Source organism: Phoxinus phoxinus, assembly GCF_949152265.1.
Source record: "Phoxinus phoxinus genome assembly, chromosome: 14".
Classification (NCBI taxonomy): Eukaryota; Metazoa; Chordata; class Actinopteri; order Cypriniformes; family Leuciscidae; genus Phoxinus; species Phoxinus phoxinus.
Genome location: NC_136889.1, coordinates 32502303 through 32525681, shown reverse-complemented (window position 1 = coordinate 32525681; position 23379 = coordinate 32502303). Strand labels below are relative to the sequence as shown.

The 23379-nt window shown below is 37.4% G+C and overlaps 1 protein-coding gene across 1 annotated transcript in view; it reads left to right on the top strand.

The window, feature by feature from the left end:
• hcrtr2 (hypocretin (orexin) receptor 2) overlaps positions 1-23379 on the top strand; it is a gene marked incomplete at its 5' end in the record, with an annotated part of 43255 nt that overhangs the window by 16440 nt on the left and 3436 nt on the right. The window contains 4 exons of the mRNA XM_079634716.1: positions 5209-5387; positions 7960-8203; positions 15024-15139; positions 18126-18346. Of these exons, the coding sequence (XP_079490842.1) occupies positions 5209-5387; positions 7960-8203; positions 15024-15139; positions 18126-18346 (760 nt within the window). The remainder of the gene's footprint in view (positions 1-5208; positions 5388-7959; positions 8204-15023; positions 15140-18125; positions 18347-23379) is intronic.

The following is a 23379-nucleotide window of genomic DNA, read 5'->3' as shown; positions in this document are numbered from 1 at the left end:
CTCCTGAAGTCACATGTGCAACTTAGTCCAATCTTGATTGGTACAACGCCATCCCGTGACGCATGCCGGCGGAATGCGCAAGCTATAAGGGAGCCGGCGTCATAGCTGTTGTCAGCTTTCTGATCTTCAGCAAGCATAGTAGAATTACCTCTACTACAATCCTCGACCCAATCCTGACACAATACCCCAGACACACCCCTCTACTTCCACTCGTCAAGCTAGCGGGTGCGAGGAGTTCGTTCTCCATAGAGAGGCCTGTAGAAAAATGTATTTGGTTATTTCCTGCTGGGAATTCGATTCAGGACACTTAAGCTGCTCTTCAAAATACACCAGTGATGGAAATGAACTGTGAAATGAACATGACAATCATAACAACAGAGATGTTAGCTGTAATGCTAGCCTTAAGGCACTTTCTCCCAGACCTCAGAGGTCATCATATTCTGGTGAGAAGAGACAATACGTCGGTGGTCTCGTATATAAATCATCGGGGGGTCTGAGATTGCGCCCTCTGTGCAGACTGGCACATCAGATCCTCCTATGGGCCCAAGGGAGGATTCTCTCGCTCAGAGTAATCTATATCCCGGGGCATCTAAATGTGGGAGCAGACACACATTTAGATACTCTGTCGAGGCAGGAGCTGAGGCCCGGCGAATGGAGACTACACCCCAAGATGGTGCAGTTAATTTGGAAGAAGTTTGGCCAGGCGGACGTGGACCTGTTTGCGTCACAAGATAACTCACATTGTCAGCTCTGGTTTTCCCTCACTTATCCAGCTCCTCTGGGACTGGATGCCATGGTACAGCCGAGGCGTCGGCTGGACGCATTTCCCCCGATCGCTCTGCTCCCGGGAGTTCTAGGGAAAATTTGCCTGGGCTGGGGCCAAGTCTTATTGGTAGCCCTGTGCCGGCTGGCCAGAGTTTAGTTTTGGACCTAATAGCCCTCCTGGGGGCTGTTCCATAAAACAAGATTAGAATACAAGCCAGACTTATTTTGGTTAGTCAGACTTATTGTCGGTTGATTCTGTTTCATAAAGCAAACTTAAAATAGTTCAAACTCAGTTACCCAACTTATGCTGGGAAACTAGCCTGGTCCAGGGCAGGCTAACTGTCAGGCTAAGCCTCAGTTGTTGCACAGATCCTCTAACACTGACTAATCCAGTGACTGACAATCTCTCATACCATTATTTGACTTTATTAACCATAAGTCCAAAAATAAATATACAGTAAAGAAAATCAACTTAAATAAGGCTACAATGATAAATTAGACAATATAGACCTACAAACATATATATGTCGGGGTTTATATACATATATATATATATATATATATATATATATATATATATATATATATATATATATATATATACATATCCTACAGGTTTTCTTTTCTTACTGGCTGAATGTTTTGTGATTTAATTAGATAGTTTTAAAAATGTATGAAACAAAACATTTAAAATAAATAATTACAAAAGCATAGTATACATTTAAACTGGTAAGATGAATCTGAGCTTAGTAATTGCTATATTAACCTACACTTGATTTACCCCATTACAATAGTCCCTTTACAGTTATTTATATCATAAAAATACACTCAATTGTAGGTTTAAAATTCTAAATAAGGCACATCTAATGTCCAACAACCAATATTTTAGCATTTATATTTTATGTACTTTATTATGTCTTTCAATTCAAATACATTTCACAATTATTCAAATGGACAGTTCCTTTAAAGACATAATATTTCCCCCCAATAAATCTTATTTTTCCTTCTACTTTTTTATTTTGTGATAATACCCACCAACACATAAAAACAATTAGAACAACAACCATTAAGTACATAGTTAGACACTTTTACATATGAAAAAAAATGAAAAAAATCAAACATTCACATATTTATATCAAACTCTTATAATGACACATAATTCATAATAAGTTATTAAAGTAATATTATTTAAATATCAAATATTAAATAAGTAAATAAATAAAATAACAAATAACTAGAATTAAGGGAGCGAAGGTTATTTAGTTGTACGCTAATGTATTCCTTTATTTTATGGAATATTCTTTGATTTTAGAGTTGCACATATCTTTTCAAAATCTATACTTTTGCTCTTAATTTCATGTTATCCTCTCCGTAATGCACTGTATAAACTAAATCTAACCAAACCTTCTTGCTTTCTCCAAAAAAATAGCTGTAATTCCTAGCAATCTAATTAAATAAGTATAGCCTAAGTCATCTTTTTTAAGTAGCTTAGGTCCTAAACCCAAAACTATATTTTGTATCTTTATTATATTTGCTTTCTTAAAAAAAATGTATTCCCTGAATTAGGCCTACTTATATTCAATTGTTTTATTATAAGTATAAAATGAGTGTAATGAGATATAAGTTCACTGCAACTGATCCAACATCCTAAAGATAAATTATTATAATCAGAAGATATTTTGGGTGTTATAAAATATCTTATTGCCCATTTTCCAAGCAAAATGTAGGCTAAATTAGTCAGAATTATTGCGCTCCAATTTGGCGCGCATGCGCGCAGCAGCGCTCGTTCAATGGGAAGTTTACAGCAAAATTGAACTATTTGCACTACTTTCTAAGATTTTCAGATGGAGAATATTCCTGTGAAATGTAAGTTTTGCAAACACCATGTCTCAAAAGCATTAAACAGCACAAAATATATGCAGTTTGATGATGGATCGATTTGATCTATGATCGACCTCCAGGGCTGCTTAAGAAACGCGTTCACACGCAGTTATCTAGACTAGATAAACCTGGATCAAATTAGTGGGATTGCGTGAACTTGAATTACCTTTTATGAAACCGCTTTTGCCCCAACTTATTTGTTAGGTTTATTCAAGTCGGGTTTTGGAGTTTAATCCCCGCTTTTCTTAGCGTCTTTTATGGAACAGCCCCCTGGACGGCTCCCTGTGAGAATTTTTTGTCAGGAGGGACCTTCTCTATATTTCACCCCTGGCCAGAAATGTTGAAATTATGGGTCTGGCCCCTGAGGGGTATCAGTTCCTGAACGCCGTTCTCTCTACTGAGGTTGTGGAGACCATCTTAAACTCTAGAGCCCCCTCCACAAGGAAACTGTATGCGCTGAAGTGGAGAGTATTCACTTCATGGTGTAGAGAGCACCAATTGGACTCAGTTGACTGCCCAGTGGCTTCAGTGCTGTAATTCCTGCAAGGTCGTTTCTCGGCCGGTCTTTCCCCCTCTACACTTAAAGTGTATGTGGCAGCAGTGGTTGTTTTCCATGTGCCACTGGATGGCAGCTCACTGGGAAGGCATCATCTTATTACACGTTTCCTCCGTGATACCCGGAGGATGAGGCTTCCGGCTCAGGTTAGAATCCCCACATGGGATCTGGCCGTGGTATTATAAGGGTTGTCCTTGGCAAGGATAGGCCTTCAAGCCTTTGGAAACAGCATTGGACTTTTTTTGCTGGCTATGTTGTCTCTCAAGAGAATAGGAGATTTACAGGCCTTGTCGGTTGCTCCCTCCTGTCAAGAATTAATTTACCCAAAACCAGGGTATGTACCTAAGGTGCCCACTAGTATGGCCCCAGCAGTTGTCCTTCAGGCCTTCCATCCTTCCCAAGGCTCGGTGGAACAAGGGAAGCTTAGGTTGCTTTGGCCCTTGAGACTTATGTCAGGAAGACATCTCAGTGGAGAAAATCTGACCAGGTTTTGGTATGCTTCGGGCCCCCTAAGAAGGGCTGCCCGGCTACTAAACAGACTGTAAGCAGGTGGATTTTTGAGGCTATTTCTCTCTGGGGCTGCCCTCACCTCTGTCAGTTAGAGCCCATTCCACCTGAAGCATGACATCTTCAAAGGTACTGTGGTCAGGGGCATCACTCCAAGATGTATATAAAATAAAGACACCTTACCTTACCTTATGTGATGCAGCGGGGTGGTCCTTGACCACACCTTTGTTAGATTGAGCTGTGCCTCATTTCACACTGGGACAGACTTTTCTTCAGCATGGTGAAGTCGGCAAATTGTTCCCCAAAGTGTCGTCATGGACCCAGCGTGAGTTCCTTCGAAAGGGAACGTCTCAGGTTACCCATGAAACCATGGTTCCCTAAGAAGGGAACGAGATGCTGCGTCCCTCTGCCATGCTTCCTGCACACCTGGGAGTGGCTTGCTTCAGCCAATCAGAAGGCTGACAGCTGTGAGACCGGCTCCTTTATATATATTTATATGTGATACTGGGATGACGTTGCACCAATCAAGATTGGACTAAGTTGCACATGTGACATCAGGAGCGCTGACGCTGAAGGGATTCCCCTTCAAGTGTCGTCATCGACGCAGCATCTCGTTCTCTTCTCAAGGGGTAACCTGAGATGATTGCCAGAAATACGATTTGAATAGGATTTCAAACCACATATGGAGGTAGCTTGAAACAGATTTGTAAAAATCGCATTCATGTGATTGTTTGCTGTTCACATTAGTTAATTCTGATCAGATTTCGATCGGATATGCACAAAAATCGGATTTGGACTGACAGTCTGAACATAGCCTTAGTTTGATCCTTGCATGTTTAGCCCATTTGAATAGAAGTGCTAATACAATCTGTTGAGGCTCCAGTTGATCTTTGCTGAAGTTGTCTTGATGAAAGAGAACTTTACAATCCTTTGTCTTCTAGCAATGTGTTTTACAAAGGAAAATGGATTGGGTGTTAAGAGAAGAGACTTATGATTCTTATCATACTAATAATAAGTTACAGAGTTAGTCAAATGTAATGTAAATGAACTAATGTAAATTAAAATCCCAGTTCATAGATACCACACATGTATGTGATCTTGGTTTACTACAGTGTGCCATTCTGAATCATTCCCTTCAATACCGTTTTAATTAATACATGCGAAAAACAATGTAAAAGAACATATCAGTGGTTATAATTTTCTTTATCTTTGTATTTTTATATCAATATGGTACAAGATTAACCCATTCAAATCAATGTGATAAACGAGTTGGGTCTAAAGTAATCTAAAAGTAGTCAGATTATATTACTTTAAATGTGTAATGTAATGGTTTATGTCACTAACTTCAATTTTCGCCATGTCATTTGGAATCAGTAACCGATTACAGCTTGTAAGTAATCTTTGCAGCACTGCTTGTGGGATTTTGCATTTCGTGCAACAATTTTTACAGCCACACTTTCTTGAAAACACTGTATTACTCATGGCATCTTTCATTTCAGTTTGTTTTGCAGTTTGGAAAAACCATCACATGCGAACTGTGACCAACTACTTTATCGTGAACCTGTCCTTCGCAGACATCCTAGTCACAATCACATGTCTTCCTGCAAGTCTTGTGGTGGACATTACAGAAACCTGGTTCTTGGGACAGACCCTGTGCAAGATACTACCTTACTTACAGGTAAGGAAACGGATAACAAATGGACTTTTATCAATTAATTAGCCACTATATGTTTTGGCTTCTTTTCATACGAAGCCATATGCATCTAAATAAAATTATTTGACACAATTGTGAATTATGACATGTTTGATCTTGCACATCTGCAACTTCTGACACATCAGTAGAACTAACACAAATTCTACTGCTCAAGGCGGTTTGTGCTTTTTTTTAAGTTATTGATTTGTTTCGCCGTCAATAAATCACGTAAACAGCTTAAGCTCTTTAAGGCCTTTTTTTTTTTTTTGGATTGAAATGCACTGCCATAAATGACATGCTTGTCAACACCATTTGATGGAACTGAGTTCCTGAATGACAACATGCTCTTCTGGTCATTTTAAGGAACAAATTTACTCAAACTACTCAATCATCTGTAATATTTCAGCTGACATACCCTTCACAGTTTGAAAGCTACAAGTACTGTTGTTTCCTCTCTATCCCTGATGGGCATAGTAATCTTCACTAGTTGGATAACTAAATATTCATGAGAGTTTTGAAGTTGTCCAGACTGAAGAAGCAGATGTGAGCCATGGCTGCCGCTGCTTCAAGTGTTGACATATGCCTGAATAAAATCAGTTATTTCCAATCAGTTATTTTGTCCCTCAAATAGTCACGTTTGATTGATGCCAGTATAATGTAGGATTGTTTCAAATGCATCCGAGACACTTAAGCTCAAACTTCATCAAGCTGACATTTAGAGTAAAGCCAGAGCATCAAAATAGTTCCACTTGAGCACGTCTACAAGATGAAGTCTCTATGCTATGCAGATGCATTCAGACATATGCGGTGTGGAGCACTTCAAAAATCAAATCTGTTGGAAATTTACCAATTTGCACAGAACACACGCTTTGAAAATCGAGCGATAATCCTATCATCTGACGTCCTGTTGTTTTTAAATAGGGTACTGCTCTTTTAGAAATGGACTTTCTACATTACAATCCACATTTATATTGACTGAAAATGGATATCAGTGAGTTTCAAACGGATCCAATCTGGAATGCTTCATCTACATCGGCGCAACGCATGCATTCTGTCATAGATCGCTCATCAATGTCTCTCTCTGGTCATCAAAGAACATCTTCACCTGAATACTGAACTACTTTTCCCATCAGCCCTGTTCTCACTCCTAATCATCTGCACCGGTGCAACCACTTCTCCTCTCTATTTAAACTGCCATCTCTCACTGCTCATTGCGAAGTCTTGTACCAGCTACGGCCTACATCTCTGAGCGTTTACGGTCTACTCACTTTCCTGGTTTCCCGTCCACTGCCTGCTATCCTGATCTCCGTGTTATCGTCTGCTGCCTGCCCCGACCCCTGCCCGGTATCGTCTCTGAGTATTGGATCTTCCCAGATCTTCACTAATTCCACTGCATTCTCTCTGCCTGCTTTCTGTTAATAAAGTGTTTGCAAATGGATCCACTCGACTCTGACTCTGCATCACACATTCATTGTTTTTCTCTTTGTTGGGAGTGTCTGGTATCCACTCCTTAAAGGAGGAGCTCTGTTCTCTGTTTTAATTACTGTATTATTAATAATATTTATTTTTATGATTCACTTTGATTGGGTTCAACTTCCTCTTAACTGTAAAGAGGTTTGATTCCATAAAGTCCAGCCACAAAAACAAAATAAAACACTTACTAATATTAGTAGTAACTGTAATATTAGTGAATATTACATATTTTGCTTATTTACTTGCGACCACTAACCGATAATACTACGAACATGCAAGTGTGACATTCAATTATTGAATTAGCAACTTAAATTCTTTGTCAACTAATTTAGTACATTAGAAGCTACATTTTGGGACAAAAACAACATTATTTGGGTCATGCCTGTCCCACAGTAGAAATTGTTCACGCTATTTATTAATTGGTTCCCCCGTTTTAGTAAAATCGTGACCACGTTATATTAGGTAATATAATATATTGTTTTAGGTAAACCAGAGCCACAGTACCTTGTAAAATAATACCTTGTAAAAAAATAGTACCTTGTAAAATAGTAATACTTATGATATTTGTTCTGTGTAATTCCCATCAAAGATGTCAAGAAAATGTATGGAACTGTACAAAATACAATGGGAATTGACATTGGGGATATAGTTAAAACCTATACATTATTTACCAACTCAAATTTCTAAGAAAGCAAGTTTTATTTTAAACATTTCAATTAGAGAAAGGGAACAAATGAAGAAATTATTTCTTATGATTAGTTTTTCACTTCACAAGTTATTGGACACATCAAATCTGCAAGATTTTAAATTATTTTAAATTCATCGCTAAGTTCACTTAATCGTGGTATTTTGATATAATAAAACTACTAAATTGTGAGATTGATATTTTATCTAGTATAACAATTAGCATATGACAGTGTACAGCATAGCAGGAATTACTTTCTTACATAATAATTTTACTCAGTACTTACAGTAAATCTATAATTATAATGTAACAAGGACACCTTTAAATAATGTGTAACCGTTCTTTGTCTGGTCATGATTCTTGTTTCACACTGTGGTTTGTGGGTCTCTTGCTCTCTAGACGATCTCGGTGTCGGTCTCGGTCCTGACTCTGAGCTGCATTGCCCAGGATCGCTGGTACGCTATCTGCCACCCGCTGAAGTTCAAGAGCACTGCCAAGCGAGCCCGCAAGAGTATCGTTCTGATCTGGCTGGTCTCCTGCGTGATCATGATTCCTCAAGCTATAGTCATGGAGTGCAGCAGTCTTCTGCCAGAGCTGACCAACAAAACCAGTCTGTTCACCGTATGCGATGAACACTGGGCAGGTAAGAGATCTTCTGCGACTGCACCGTCTCCTATCAAGACACACGAGGGCTATATATCATTTTAAACAGGCCGTTTATTTTTGCTATGGGAGCACAGAGAGATAGTAGGGCTCAATCGAGTATCGACTGCGACCTCAAGAACAGTTAATAGCAGTTTTATGGCTAAAATTGTGTTCTCGTCACAACACTGTTCAATTAACCCTCTGGAATCGGAGGCATCTTTTGACATGACAGTTCTTTCACCGCCTCGGGCCCAATTCCCCTGCCCTTATCCAGGTCTTTAAGCAGAAAATGGAAGACTCCGACACAGAGATTGTGGTCTAATTCATAAGTTACTTTTTCTATGAACCTCCTGCTCCCCTCGAGAGCTGACTGTGCATTCTCAGCTTCTAAACGAACGGCACAAACGGAGACGCACACTTGCCGAGTTGTTTGCTCACCATACCATTTTTATTTCTTATGTTGACAAACAACAATAAATAAGGCAAACAATTTCACAAATAAAGCTTCCGGAAGACAAACAAGTTAATGATGTCTAATGCGGAACCATTTTAAAGTCATAATGGCGCACCATTTCACGTCTTCACGTGACTGCCGTTGGCCAATAGAGTTGCCGTGATTTCACACATGCTTCAGAGACTGAAACTTCAGAGACAGAAAGCATTCTAAAATTCTGAGTTATGGAACAGGATATTGCAAATTAACAAAATCAAAGATTTCCACAAGATTTGTAAAATGACATGGATTTAGTCATACTTTTTTTAAAGATTAATCTCATTGGCCTTTTATGTGAATAAAGTCATAATATTAACATATTAAAGTGGAAATATTATCAGAATAAAGTTTTGGATGTAAAAAATATGGTGTGTGCAGTTCAGTAATTCCAGGTAACAGTCCAATCCAATCTAACCCCCCTTTGTGTCTAATTATTAGTTATACTTTGTATTCATATAATTTGTGATGAGTTTTGAACATGCAGCAAAATGATCACATCCTCTTTTACGTTTTAGATTTAGTCACTTCAGCTCAACATACTCATGGGAATAATGAACTCCTCATACTGGCAGTTGTTTGAGGATTTATCAGTCATTTTTCAATATATTCTCCTTTCAGTTTAATCAATGGAAATTTGTCAAAAGCGGAAGCCCAAAGTCCCCCTGTTTCTCCCGGTTCCCCCACTGTTCCCGTGCTGCGTGCCGCTAGAGTCAATATTAATCAGACTGGATTCAAACATTTATAGTGCTGCGCGGCGTATTCCCTTACAAAGATTCAATCTGTCTGCACTGATCGTTCCCTCGCTGAGCCAGAAGACACCACGACAGATGAAAAGACATGAAAGGCAGAGCGCGGTCCCCTGATGAGAGACGTGGGCCGTCCCCCCCGATGAGTCGCACAATGGCCCCCAATGAGTCAGTGATCCAGCAATGACAGCAGCCCGTGAGGAGGCGAAGGCCCAGCCAGATGAGGACTGGGTCAAACACTAATCTCCCTGGTGCCAGGCAATTTGTTGGATGAGAAAATATCATTAAATCGCCCTTTTCCAATATCGAACAAATATAATTTCACATCATCAAGTCAGGATTTCAGTGCAAGGTTTGCTGTCACACAACAACACAAATGAGGTATAAATGCAGGTTACTAAACAGATATGCCATGTATGGAATACAATAAATTAGGTAAAGGGATAAATTACGCAAAAAAAGAAAATTTTGTCATCTTATAATTAATTTTAATATAGGGGTGAGCGGGGCATAACCTAACACGGGGCTAGTTGTAACACACTTGTTCAAATACTTCCACACATGCCAGTAGATGAAACTTAGTGTATTTACTAGTTGCAAAATATGGAGAAAAAATTCGCTAAAATTCAGAAATCTTTGGGAGATATCACTGAACATTTATTTAATCATAGCAAACGTTTTTTATTTTTTATATAAAAATATAAAGTTGCGCAGGCGGGGCATGTTGTCACACTGTGTTACAATGAGCCCCTATTAGACCTATTGTATACTATGAATTCTATTTAAAAAAGAAAAAGAAAAAGGTGAATAAAGACAATGCTCCGAAATTATTCATTATTATTATGGTTTGAACTATGCTGTAGCTGTTTTGCGGTGTTTGTTAAACTGAAAAATGTGTTAATTTTTCATTCTTAAAAAATACCATTATTTTATATAAATAAGTTAATAATTGTGTTTTATTGATAACATATTTTAGTTTGTCTTGTATACTTGTTTGATTAGATCAGAAAACATTTGAATCTGTCATATGGTTATGTTACAATGAACCCCAATTATGGGGCATGTTGTCACATTTCACTTCCATTCTTTCGGAGTAAATAAAAAAAAAATGTATATACCGTATTAATGAAACAAAACCACATAATTGTACTAGACGTGTGAAATGAATGCTTGAAAAAGAAATACTCTGAACCCTAAGTAGGTTTACACAAACTGAGAAAGTCAGAAAGCGTTAGGTATGGCCCGCTCTCGCCTGCTCACCCTCATGTGTTTCTAAACCCACAGGACTTTGGTTGATCTTTAAAAGACAAATTCATATATTTTTAAGGATATTTAATTTTTTAATTCTTAATTTTGAATTAAAGTAAATACCTTTCCGAGCTGATATGTGATGGGAAAAAAGGAGAAGAATGAGTTCGGTAAAAGGCAGATTTGAACTCGGGTCGGTCGCACCAAAAGCTGACGCCATCCACCGTTCTCTCCACACCACTGCATCTGTCATCTGGGGACGCTGAGTGTAATCGTGTCCGGCTCAATCAGACAGTGCTGGCGGAGTCAGTGTCAATAACCTCAACAACAACAACACACACTCATTTCTTTGATGAAACCTGAGAGCTTTCTGTCCCTCTATTGAAAGTGCAGGGAACCAAAACTTCATAAATCCATATTAAATGTGTGAATTAATCCAAGTATTGTGAAGAGATATGATTGCTTTATGTGATTATTTAATTTAGGCTTTTATTTACATCTAAACAATACCACATTTTAAACAAATATGGTTAAAAATAGTAGCTTGTGCGTGCATCTCGTTCTCATTCTTAAACTTTTATATTAAAACACGGAGATAAGGCACACTTATTTCCCTTTTTACAAGCACACTCTTGTTGGATTTAACTTTTAAGTTAAGTTTTATCAAAGTGTAGGGTAAGTTTTTTTTATTATTATTATTAAATAATGCATGCCGATGCTTCTTGCTGTGCTTAAAATAATACATAACATTGATCAATATATATATAAATATATTCATATAAATTAAATCACTATAGTTAAAATCATTGCATAAACCATTTAAAAATAAACATATTTTTTCAGATCAAAGATTCCAATTTTGATTTCAGCTCATTGTATATTCCTTACCACCATGAATATGAGATTAAAGTGAAATCAAAAGTGGATCTCAGAAGTAAACATCTTTCCTCATGGGAACTGCCAACATTAAAAGTATCTTACAAGAGTCTTCTCAATAATTCTCTAATATTTTGATGCTCTGTCACTTTTTTGGAGCAGCTCTCCGTAGGCCTTGTTGAATCAGATCTGCGGTGACGCTGACGGTGTGCCGACCGAAGCCTTTGTGAAGCCGTGCTGCGGGTCATGGGCTCGGGTTCAGCCACAGGTGTTTGAGCAAATCACCGCGCTCACAGAAGATGCCAATCACATGTATAAACTCAGTCGGATTTGCTAAAGTGTCTGGTTGTCATTTCTTACCACTTTACCATTCTCCCTGGGGCTGCCGAACATCACAGCGATTAAACCCAGCTCTGCTAAATATTATAAACCTGCGCTGTCAATCTAAACCGCATGCGATGCTTTTGAAGAATGTGTCACTCTCCACCGGATGAAGTGGGGAGAGTCATTCGGTGATAAGACTGCCAAGTGTAACTCCTCCTGCTTTCACACACACACAGAACATGATTGCTTATTCTTAAATCCAGCGAGCCCATTCTCAGATATAATCACAGTGAGTCTAACAGGCGTCTCTGTGACAATGGAGAGACAATTCAAAACACATTTCTGTCTCCATTAAATTACTGTTTGTAATCATATTGTTGCTTTTCCTGGAAATGAGAAATGTGTGTCTATGAATACCACATTTCTTCTAGCTGTCATTGCTCATAATTGCTGCAAAATTCCTTCCCTTGGGATTAGTCGCTTATGTTCATGTGTGTAATTTTGCTGCTGATTATATATGCATTTAAAATAAACAGTGCTAAAGCTGGAGCGGAAATCAAGCGTAGGTCTTAGACAGTGCTTCATTTGTAAAGTGGGAGGTCCCGGAGCACAAGGATCGATCAGGTGGATCCGGCGACTCAAAACGCGGGTTGGAGGTAAAGGAACAAAAAAAAAAAAAAAATGACACTGCCTAGTGCTTCTCAAATTTTTTTTCAATAATTAGCCTACCCCCCAATAATGTTTTTTTTTTCCAGCCAAGTACCCCCTGACCGACCCCAATCATTTGAGATAGAAATAACTATAGTGATGTGCCATCATTATGAGATGTATTAAACAAATGAAAAACATTTGCAATAATAAACATTTGCAATAATAAACATTTGCAATAATAAACAATGTATCATTACCGATAACTGATCGTGCAGTTTAATTACCCCTTGACTGACCCCAAACATGTTTGATAAAAGAAACAGGCTACAGTGTGAATATATATATATATATATATATATATATATATGCTGTGTATTACATTTTAGCTCAAAAACAATTGTAATAAAAGATAGGATCATAAGATGTGCAATATATCGGGAGACATGGTTTTTACCACTTAAGTTTTGTTTTGTAAATCGTCAGAAATGATTTTTATCACTTCATTAAGTTTTGCTTTTTAGAAAGCCTTTCTTTAAAGTGAATTTTGTTTTGTATAAATTGTATCTTAATTTTAACAAATATTTTATCAACTAATTGCATATATTTAATACATATAAAGCAAATATAGCAGATAATAACCGTGACATGGAGGCGCCGGCGCGCTGCGTTCACTTGCATTGTATTGTTAACTGGAGCGCATCTCATCATAAATGAATGAAACTCAGCGTAGGCTTATGCCTCATACATTAGCATTACATATCTGTGCTGCATCCTTTCTAGAACAGACCAGGGCTTTCTCGCGGCTCGCATCAGCAGAGCATTGCATCGTCCATAGACCGCAAAACAATCGGCGGATGGCGGGCAGGTGTGGCTTTGAAAATTGAATGTCAAAAAACGTTGGTGAGGATGATGAGTTTTGTGATGCGGTTGTGGATGAAATAATACCTCATCCACACATCTCCATCGATAACAACATTGAACACTACACAAATAGTCATTTTATTTTTTTAATTTAGCCGATTAATTTTCCACAGTGACATAGGAGGTGCCGGATCCAATGAAAAAGGTTCCGGATCCAACGTCGGGGGTGCCGAAACATGTTAAGCCCTGGTCTTAGATCTGTTTATTTCAAAATGGTTTATGCAAAGATTTGAAATAAAAATCGAGCGCAGGAAATAGTATTTTTTTATACTCGCCCTCATTTCACGGCAAAACCGATTGGCTTTCATTTTTTTCATAGAACACAGAAGAATATAATACTGTTTTGTTTCACATACAGTTACAATGAATGTGGAATGAGGTTTTCAGAACCATAAATGTGTCGCCATAATCCCTTTATTCAGCGTGCTATTCTCTGCTCTGATTGGTCAGATTGGCCCGGTCTGTTGTGATTGGTCTACCGCTAACAGCGCGTGTCAGAAACAAAATGTCTAGTACCATAAGTGAATTTCAGCTTTTCTTCAGCGCTTAAAACACAGTGATACAAACAGGAATGATGGTGCCGGTTTATCATTGAGTCTCATCCTTTTGAAGTGCACAAAGTGGATTCGCAGCGCATAAAATGTCGTGTTCTCGACATGAACAACAATTACAGTGTTTGAGGGCGGGGCAATAAAGATGCTGTGTACGGGCAGCCAATGAAGACCAGAGGCTGGCATTATGCAAATGTGTTGTTACATAGGTTTGTAACGGGAAGCGAGACTGGAGTTATTTACGACTCGTTTCATCAGATCAGAATCGATTCTTTCTTAGGAGACAATAACTTTATATGTCGTGCACTTTGATCTTTGAAAACCTTGCAGACCTTTTACATTCTCAAACCGCAGCTATTTTGCACACTAAGATGTAACAGGGAACTTTAAGTTCACTGAAAATATGTGGAGGTTGTTAAATTTCCCCAAACATTTTCAGTAATTATTCATGTTTTACCTTCCACAGATTAAGTACAATATATTCTTATATATATCTTCTTCTTTTTTTCAGTTTAAGAGCCTCAGGTCCCATGGATGAACTATTCATTTAATATCAAAGGAACATGAAATATAAAATCTCTTCTGCTCTGACTTGAATTAATGTAATTCATAAATTCATATACATACTGTAAAACACATTTTGCAAAGTGAAATGAGTGTGCCTTTTCACATGTTTTAAGCAATGGATGAAATTAGGTTTTATTGAGGAACATTATACTGAAAAAAAAAAAAAATATATATATATATATAAAAGTCCATGAGAAATCCATTTGAAAGGGTTTAATAAGGTCCAGCAACATTCAATTTGTAGAATGTTCAAGAAAGGGAAAGCAATTAAGTATAAGTGGAACTAATGGATGCTGATTGGTCAATACAGCATTCCTGCTGAGATAAAATGTCCATCAATGCCTAAAAAAAACCTTTACTTTATCTAAACTCCCTTCTGCTTTTACTTACAGACAGCCATGTGCAACTGACTGATTCTGCAATTGATTCTCTCTTCTGCAGATGAAATCTACCCTAAAGTGTACCACACCTGCTTCTTTATTGTCACTTACTTCGCTCCATTATGTTTGATGGTCCTGGCCTACATTCAGATCTGTCATAAACTCTGGTGTCAACAGGTATGTGAGCATTCTGGACTTGATGACACATTATAGTTAAGCTGAACTGCATTTGAACTGTTTATAAATGACAGTATTTTCCTGTATATTCTGTTAGAATAGTGAGCTGCATAATTTCCCTTTTTTAATGTGGTAACCATATTAACAGTATTTTACTGTAAAATCATATGAAATGTCCTGTTAGTTCTATTACAGTTTTTGGTTACGCTTTATTTTAAGGTGTCCTTGTTACAGTGATTATACATGTAAGTACTGAGTAATGTTAATCTACTACATGTACTTAATAAAGGGTTATGATTAGGTTTGTTGTAGGGTAAGTTGAATGTAATTATGCAGAATACATGTAACAAATGACAATGTAAAATAAAGTGTTACCCATTTTTCCCCCCGTATACAGTAAGGGAACTGATTATTAACCAATTACCCGGCTAACAGGGAATGCTCTCAGAACTTCCCTAACGTTCTGTCAAGGTTTTCTCAAAGTTATGAACAAACGTTCTTCCAGTAACGTTAATAAAACGCTTGTTCAATGTCATCTAGTCAATCTTAATGTTCTAAAAACTTTAGCACAAAAACATTCCCTAAACATTATTCATGGAACGTGTTTTCTTCTTCTTTTTCTTTCTAAAACTGGATGTTTATCAAATGATGGTCAGAAAACTATCAAAAGTAACATTTCTATAATGTTTGTGAAATGAAATGTTCCCATAATCATGAAAAATCATTTTTAAAAACTGGTCGTTTTGACCATTCAGAGAACTCTCAGAAATAACGTTTTCATGACTTCATGACTCTGTATGATTTATTATAGTCCTGTACGAACTTGATCATCGCTGTAAGTCATGTCACACTGTAAGATGTCAGTTGTCATTAATGTCAGACTGTGCGACAGTCGGGACGCTTTAAAAGATTCACGCACGCAAGAAAATTCATCCGGAGTTTTACATAATCATCCAAGACACGTATGTTCACAGTTCGGTGGCGGTGGCGATTGAAATGCTGGCTACAAAGAAATCTCTAAAGGCGCTTTTCCACTACACACTACCAGCTCGACTCGACTCGACTCGACTCTGTTTGGTTTTTCCACGGTGTAAAAGTTGTACCTGTACCTGCTTCCAGATCACCTCCGGCGAGGTTCTGAGCGAGCTGAGGCGATACTAAAATGTTTTTTTTTGTAGTTTATATAGCGCTTGTAACAATGTAGATTGTTTCAAAGCAGCTTTACAGAGATAAACGTATAATTTAAGGTAACAGATTGTTTTGTCTTTATAGCGGTTCTTGAATAAAGATATTTTCCAGCTAAAGTTAGTTTTGATTGATTCACTTCCGTTGAAAGGATCATTAGTTATTAAATTAGAGACGGCTAAGACGACACCGTTCTCTCTACACAGACTTTAAACTGAACCTGTGAGAAACGCTGATGGCGCTCACGTGCGCATCAAGAATTAATTCTATAGTTATATGCGTTTGAATATGCGCAGGTTTGTAATTCCCTGCAAACCAAGCCTCAACAAACTACTTGTCTTAAATTTTGATACAGAATTTTATTTTATCACTTCGGGGGAGATACGCGAGCCGAATTTCCCCAACGCTTTATCTGTAGAGTGATAAAGGGATCCTCCATAGGGAGAGGCTAGTTGGCACTTCAGCACTGCGTTGTCATCGGGTCCAGGCGAAGGTCCTTCATCAGATCTGGATACGGCCTGGATCCGGCAGGCTGCGGGAAAACCTCGGGATAAACAAAGACACTAAAATTAGCGTAGATGCCATTCTTCTTATGATGTAACGAGTACATCAGGATTTAAGGGAAGTGTTCCCGCTTCCGGCTGATCTAATCTATGCAGCCTAACATTGAGTTATAGAAGTCTATAATGTGTTATGTGTATGCTAGGTCATAGAGATGTGTCTTTAATCTAGCTTTGAACTGACAGAGTGTGTCTGCTTCCCGGACAACGGTAGGAAGACTGTTCCAAAGTTCAAAATGTGACGTGAAAACACGGCAGACTGCTGATTGGTCGGAGAGAATCGTCGTCACTATTCACTGCGTCATCATTGCACGCGCCAGACGGAGTATCCTGAATAACCCCGCCATTTTTAAATAGTTTGGCCAGAGATTGCGTGATATACCCATTACTAATATTATGTAAAACAGCATACACTCGATTTCCTCCATTCTGTGTGTGTGAGTAGCGGGTGTGTGTTGCGTAGAAGATTACGTCACGACAGTTTCCCGCGGCGTCGCTATGACGACCAGGTACTATTGTGGAGGTACTATCTGCAATGGAAAACGAAGCGAAAAGCGAGTCGAGCCGAGACGAGTTCGAGCTGCTACTGGTAATGGAAAAGCTTTTAGCAAAATGTTAATTTTGGTCATGGCTTGTCTTGATCGCAACGGTCATTAATCGGAGCAACGATCAAAGACTTGAGATTTTAGCCTAGGATCAGAGGAATCTTTTAGGATTTGCAAAAATTGCCAAATGATGGCCAGTATACTATGCACCTAGCCTGGTTCTACCAGACTATCATACATTTCATTTGTACAGAGACTCTGGCCTCTCTCCATTGACAAGCGTTAACTTCCTTGAAGGCGGGTCCTCTGTTGAAGTTTAAAACTCTTGGATCTGCCCAGAGCCACTCTGGATCTGCCGTAACCAATCGCTAACGTTTGGTCGTGACGTATGACGACTCAAACTAGCGAACGACCTCAACGCCATCGTTCTCTGTCACTCCCTCTGTTCGCTGATTGGACCGGTAAAAAATGTATTTGAGAAAACCCAAGGATATACCACAAACCCAGACGTAGTCCTGAAGGAAAATCTAAATTGAGCGGAAGTACGTAGGAGGGCGGAGCCAGGCTAGTATGCACCCGGCTTTAATTGCAATGCTAGCAAAACAATCTCAGGACATATTTCGGTCAGCTGGGTAACAGGTTTTTACTGTAGCATTTTTACAGTTAAAATGACAATTATTTCCCATCGCTGAGCAGATTCCCGGGACGTCATCGGTGCTTCAGAGGAAGTGGAAGTCTCTGCAGTGTTCAGCTCACGCCGTGGGCTCGGGAGAACCGGTGAAGGTGAGAACCAGCGCCGTCTCAGCGGAGATCAAGCAGGTGAAAGCCCGGCGCAAGACGGCCCGCATGCTGATGGTGGTGCTGTTTGTGTTCGCGCTCTGTTACCTGCCCATCAGCGTCCTCAACATCATGAAGAGGTAAGAGCCGTCACTCCTGTGTGTGACGCACTACGCCTCGCACGTCTGGCTTGGTAAAAAACAGGACATTACATTCCCCATAAGGACATTGTATGGGATGAAAATAGTATCTAAATGATTAACTCATGCAAGCACAATTATCAATGAACTTGATACATGTTGCAAATATGTTTTATCCATGCCTTTCAACTTGCAACTTTTGCAGAATTTCATGTTGCTTTTTAATTTTAACAGGCTCAGGAAGGAAAATGCCATAAACGTGAAACGTTGCGCGTCGCGTTCATATGCTCTCTGTAGGCTATATAGGTTTCCTCCCATAGAGCCGATTATTACGAAAAAGCTTAACATCAATGCAGTAAGACGGTGATATTATAACTCAGTAGCCGATACACCTTATTGAACATGCAACGCGCTATTGCACGTTAAGCGTTTTATAATGGTTTTCTATGGGTGTTGTTCATAATCTGATTTAATCTGTTTGCCTCTAAAGTAGGCTATGCTTTATTAATAAGGTAGGCCTATATTGTGTACTAAATATCACTTCAATATCACTCAAATGAATCCATTAAGCGTCTTAAATAGGGAAGAACGCTTGATTACGCTGCCGTTGTCGGTTTTAGCAGAATACTGCCATCTAGTGGTAGCAGGTTTTCTCAGACAGCTGTGTGTGGATCGTGCCAGGCGAAACCAGCGAAATGAAAGTCTCAAAATCCAAATGAATCAAATAGGATCGACTCATAAACGAATCAATGAATGCACGCGTGTCACCTCATCCACAAATGCACATTATACTTGTTGCATGCACACATTCTGACCTACATTAATACAAAATTGAGGTTTTGTATTAACAACTATGTCTCTATTTGTACAAAATGCTGCACATTCTTGTGATTCTGGATTTTGCACACACAAGTTGTATTGTATTAGTTTAAATGTAGCGACGCACGTTTGTGAATTTGTCAAATAGAAGGGTAGTTGTGCACACATTAATAATTAGCACCAGGCCTATTCATGTGTAGTTGTTTGTGTGTGTGTTGTGAAATGCTTAAAAACAGCGAAAAGAAAGTCTCAAAATCCAAATGAATCAAATGAGATCGACTCAGAAAAGACTTCAATGAATGCATGCGTGTCATCTGATCCACACATGCACATCTTCTTTTTTGCATGCGCAAATTATGATACACTAATACAAAAGAAAACATTTGTATTCACAAAAATGTCTGCATTTGTTCAAATTGCTACACATTCATTCAATTTTTAATTTTGCACATGCAAGTTGAAAGGCATGGATAAAACATATTTGCAACATGTATCAAGTTCATTGATAATTGTGCTTGCATGAGTTAATCATTTAGATACTATTTTCATCCCATAACATTGAAGCTTATTTTTAGGACCATTAAAGTTTTATTTTTAATTGTGATGTTATTTTAATACCAATTACAGTTTTTTACGATCGCTATGACAGTTTTTTTCAATACATTTAACAATTTTCCTAAACTCTTAACGTACCAACACACCTAAAACACACAATTGTCAAAACGGTTAATTTCATGCTCAAACTAATTTTCAAAATACAATAATACACTAACACAATACACTATGTCTAACAAAACACTGCAAACATGTTTCAAAATCAAATAATTATTCAAAACACTAACACATGTTCTCTTCCAACAGGAACATTTAGTCAATCATAACACAATGACAAAAAAAAAACAGTAACTTCAGCTGAAATTACAGAAACTGCATTATGTTATGTGTCCGGTCGGCCCTTATACAATAGACAGTATATTTTATTGATCATTGTGTTTTGCACTGTAGTTTCTTGTGAAGCCTCTCTACATTTTTGTCTTGTTGAGTTTAGTAAATGCATGCATTTTGTTTCTTTTGCTGCAGAAATTCAATACACAAAATTAATGACCATCTCATAGTAGCTTTATGTACAGTTTATGAAAAAAAAAAAAAAGACAGAGACAGAATTCCTGCAGTAAAAACTGAATTTTGCAAAAGGACATTACTGCAAGATATACCTCTCCATTGTCCTGGTACTCGTCTTCCTCTCCCTCGTGCAGGCATTTTTTTTCTTTCTTTCTTTCTTTCTTTCTTTCTTTCTTTCTTTCTTTCTTTCTTTCTTTCTTTCTTTCTTTCTTTCTTTCTTTCTTTCTTTCTTTCTTTCTTTCTTTCTTTCTTTCTTTCTTTCTTTCTTTCTTTCTTTCTTTCTTTCTTTCTTTCTCTCTCTCTTTGTGTTGCTCTATATTGTTCCTTTTCCACACACGATCAGCCCAAAGAGTCCTCTTTTATACAGTTTTTTACAATCGCTATGACAGTTTTTTCAATACATTTAACAATTTTCCTAAACTCTTAACACACCAACACACCTAAAACACACAATTGGCAAAACGATTAATTTCATGCTCAAAATCACACATTGTAAACTAAACTCCAAAACTAATTTTCAAAATACAATAATACACTAACACAATACACTATGTCTAACAAAACACTGCAAACATGTTTCAAAATCAAATAATTATTCAAAACACTAACACATGTTCTCTTCCAACAGGAACATTTAGTCAATCATAACACAATGACAAAAAAAAAACAGTAACTTCAGCTGAAATTACAGAAACTGCATTATTTTATGTGTCCGGTCGGCCCTTATACAATAGACATATATTGTATTGATCATTGTGTTTTGCACTGTAGTTTCTTTTGAAGCCTCTCTACATTTTTGTTTTGTTGGGTTTAGTAAATACATGCATTTTGTTTCTTTTGCTGCAGAAATTCAATACAAAAAATTACAGTAATGACCATCTCAGAGTAGCTTTATGTACAGTTTATGAAAAAGAAAGAAAGAAAGAAAAAAGACAGAGACAGAATTGCTGCAGTAAAGACTTTATTTGCAAAAGGACATTATTGCAAGATATACCTCTCCACCTCTCCCTTGTCCTTGTACTCGTCTTCCTCTCCCTCGTGCAGGCATTTTTCTTTCTTTCTTTCTTTCTTTCTTTCTTTCTTTCTTTCTTTCTTTCTTTCTTTCTTTCTTTCTTTCTTTCTTTCTTTCTTTCTTTCTTTCTTTCTTCGTGTTGCTCTATATTGTTCCTTTTCCACACAAGATCAGCCCAAAGAGTCCTCTTTTACAGTATAACATATGGTCATGCAAAACTTCAATAAGCTGTTTCTCAGTAGCAATGGAATAAAATACAGGGAATATATTTGTGTTTCAATTCACAATATGCACAGCTGTTCACTTTGACTTTAGCCTATAAGTTATGTTTAGAACAAGATGTTATCTGTTCTGACATACAGTGTGAAAGCATTTGTAAATTTGGCAGTAAAATTACATAGTTTTGGTATTGGTTGAGCTTGTGTGTAAAAGAAGTTCAAGCATTTTAAATGTGTGTTAACTATATGCATTTTGTGTCAAAGCAACAAGAAATGTGTTAATTGTATAGCCTACAAAGATGCATGTTGTGCTAACTGTGTTAAGAGTTTAGGAAACTTGTTAAATGTATTGAAAAAACTGTCATAGCGATTCTAAAAAAAATGACTTTTTGAGAGGGTTTATTGTGATTCTCTTTATTCTCAACATCATTTGTTTTCAATGATTTTTAGATCAGCATATAAAAGGCACACTATCATGAGTTAAAAATATCTAATTTAACTAATAATATTTTTATGTTTGGGTCACACTTTATATTAGGTGTCTTCACTATGTACGTACCTCAACAAAACAACAATAATAATAATATTTTTTACATACAAAGTACTTATTGCGTTGATTGTAAAACACTTGTGCTGTTATTGAGCTGATACTGGTACGGCTGGGACAGGTTTGCTGGGTTTAAGGGTTTAAGGGTCGGTTAAGATGTAAGGAAAGGTCAAGAGTATAATTATAGATGCAATTACAGCTTTTAAATATAAATACAATGAAAAACATGTATCTACACATTAAGTGCAGTGTATCAAATGATTCATTTAAATGTTGGTACTTGTAGTTAAAGACACTTCATATAAAGTTAATTGTTGGTCATGAAAATAATGTCAAAATGAATGGATGGATGGATTATCCTAAAATTGGCTTCATTTTCTTTATGCAAATTATTTTTCTTTGTCCTTTAAATTTTGGGGTAAAATTTGTCCTAGACACGTTCTTGTGAGATTCACTCTACACTTTGGTTAGAAAGTATTTGAACAACAAATATATATATATATATATATATATATATATATATATATATATATATATATATATATATATATATATATATATGTATATATATATATATATGTATATGTGTGTGTGTGTGTGTGTGTGTGTGTGTGTGTGGGTGTGTGTGTGGGTGTGGGTGTGTGTGTGGGTGTGTGTGTGGGTGTGTGGGTGTGTGTGTGGGCAAACAAATTTTTGCCTTGCAAAGTTTGGCATTTGGTTTTCTCCACAGTAAACATTCTGTCATTGTAAAACAAACTATATTCATGTTTTTGAAAGTGTGTTATGGTAGTATAATACATTGTTAGTGATGTGAGCCGTTGTTAAGGCATGAGAACGACTGCTGAGATTATATCTGTTAATTATGCGGCCCTTTGTAGTCCGAGTTCTGTTCAAACCAAGAATCTGTAATTAATTTTCCTCTAGTAATGTTTTAGCAGTAATTCAAAAAATTAATATAGCTCTTCGAGTCTCACTGTCTTTATTTCACCCACAATAATAAATTGTAACTAGATTTTTGCTTTGCTATGTGACTGTCAGATGTATGGTGCAATCCAACACGATTCAGATATCTCAATATAATCTTTTTAGCCACATATAGATACTATGTAGATACTATATAGACACTCACTAAAAGATAGGCTATAAATAATATTTTAATCCGAGAAAAAAAAAATGCTCAGGAGAATCTTAGCAGAATACAAATGCAAAGCACAACTTAAACAAAGACGATAACCAACAGAGACTAAAACCAAACATGAAGTGAAGGATACACACAGGAACCAAACCTGAAGCTAAAGTGAAAGGATACGCATGC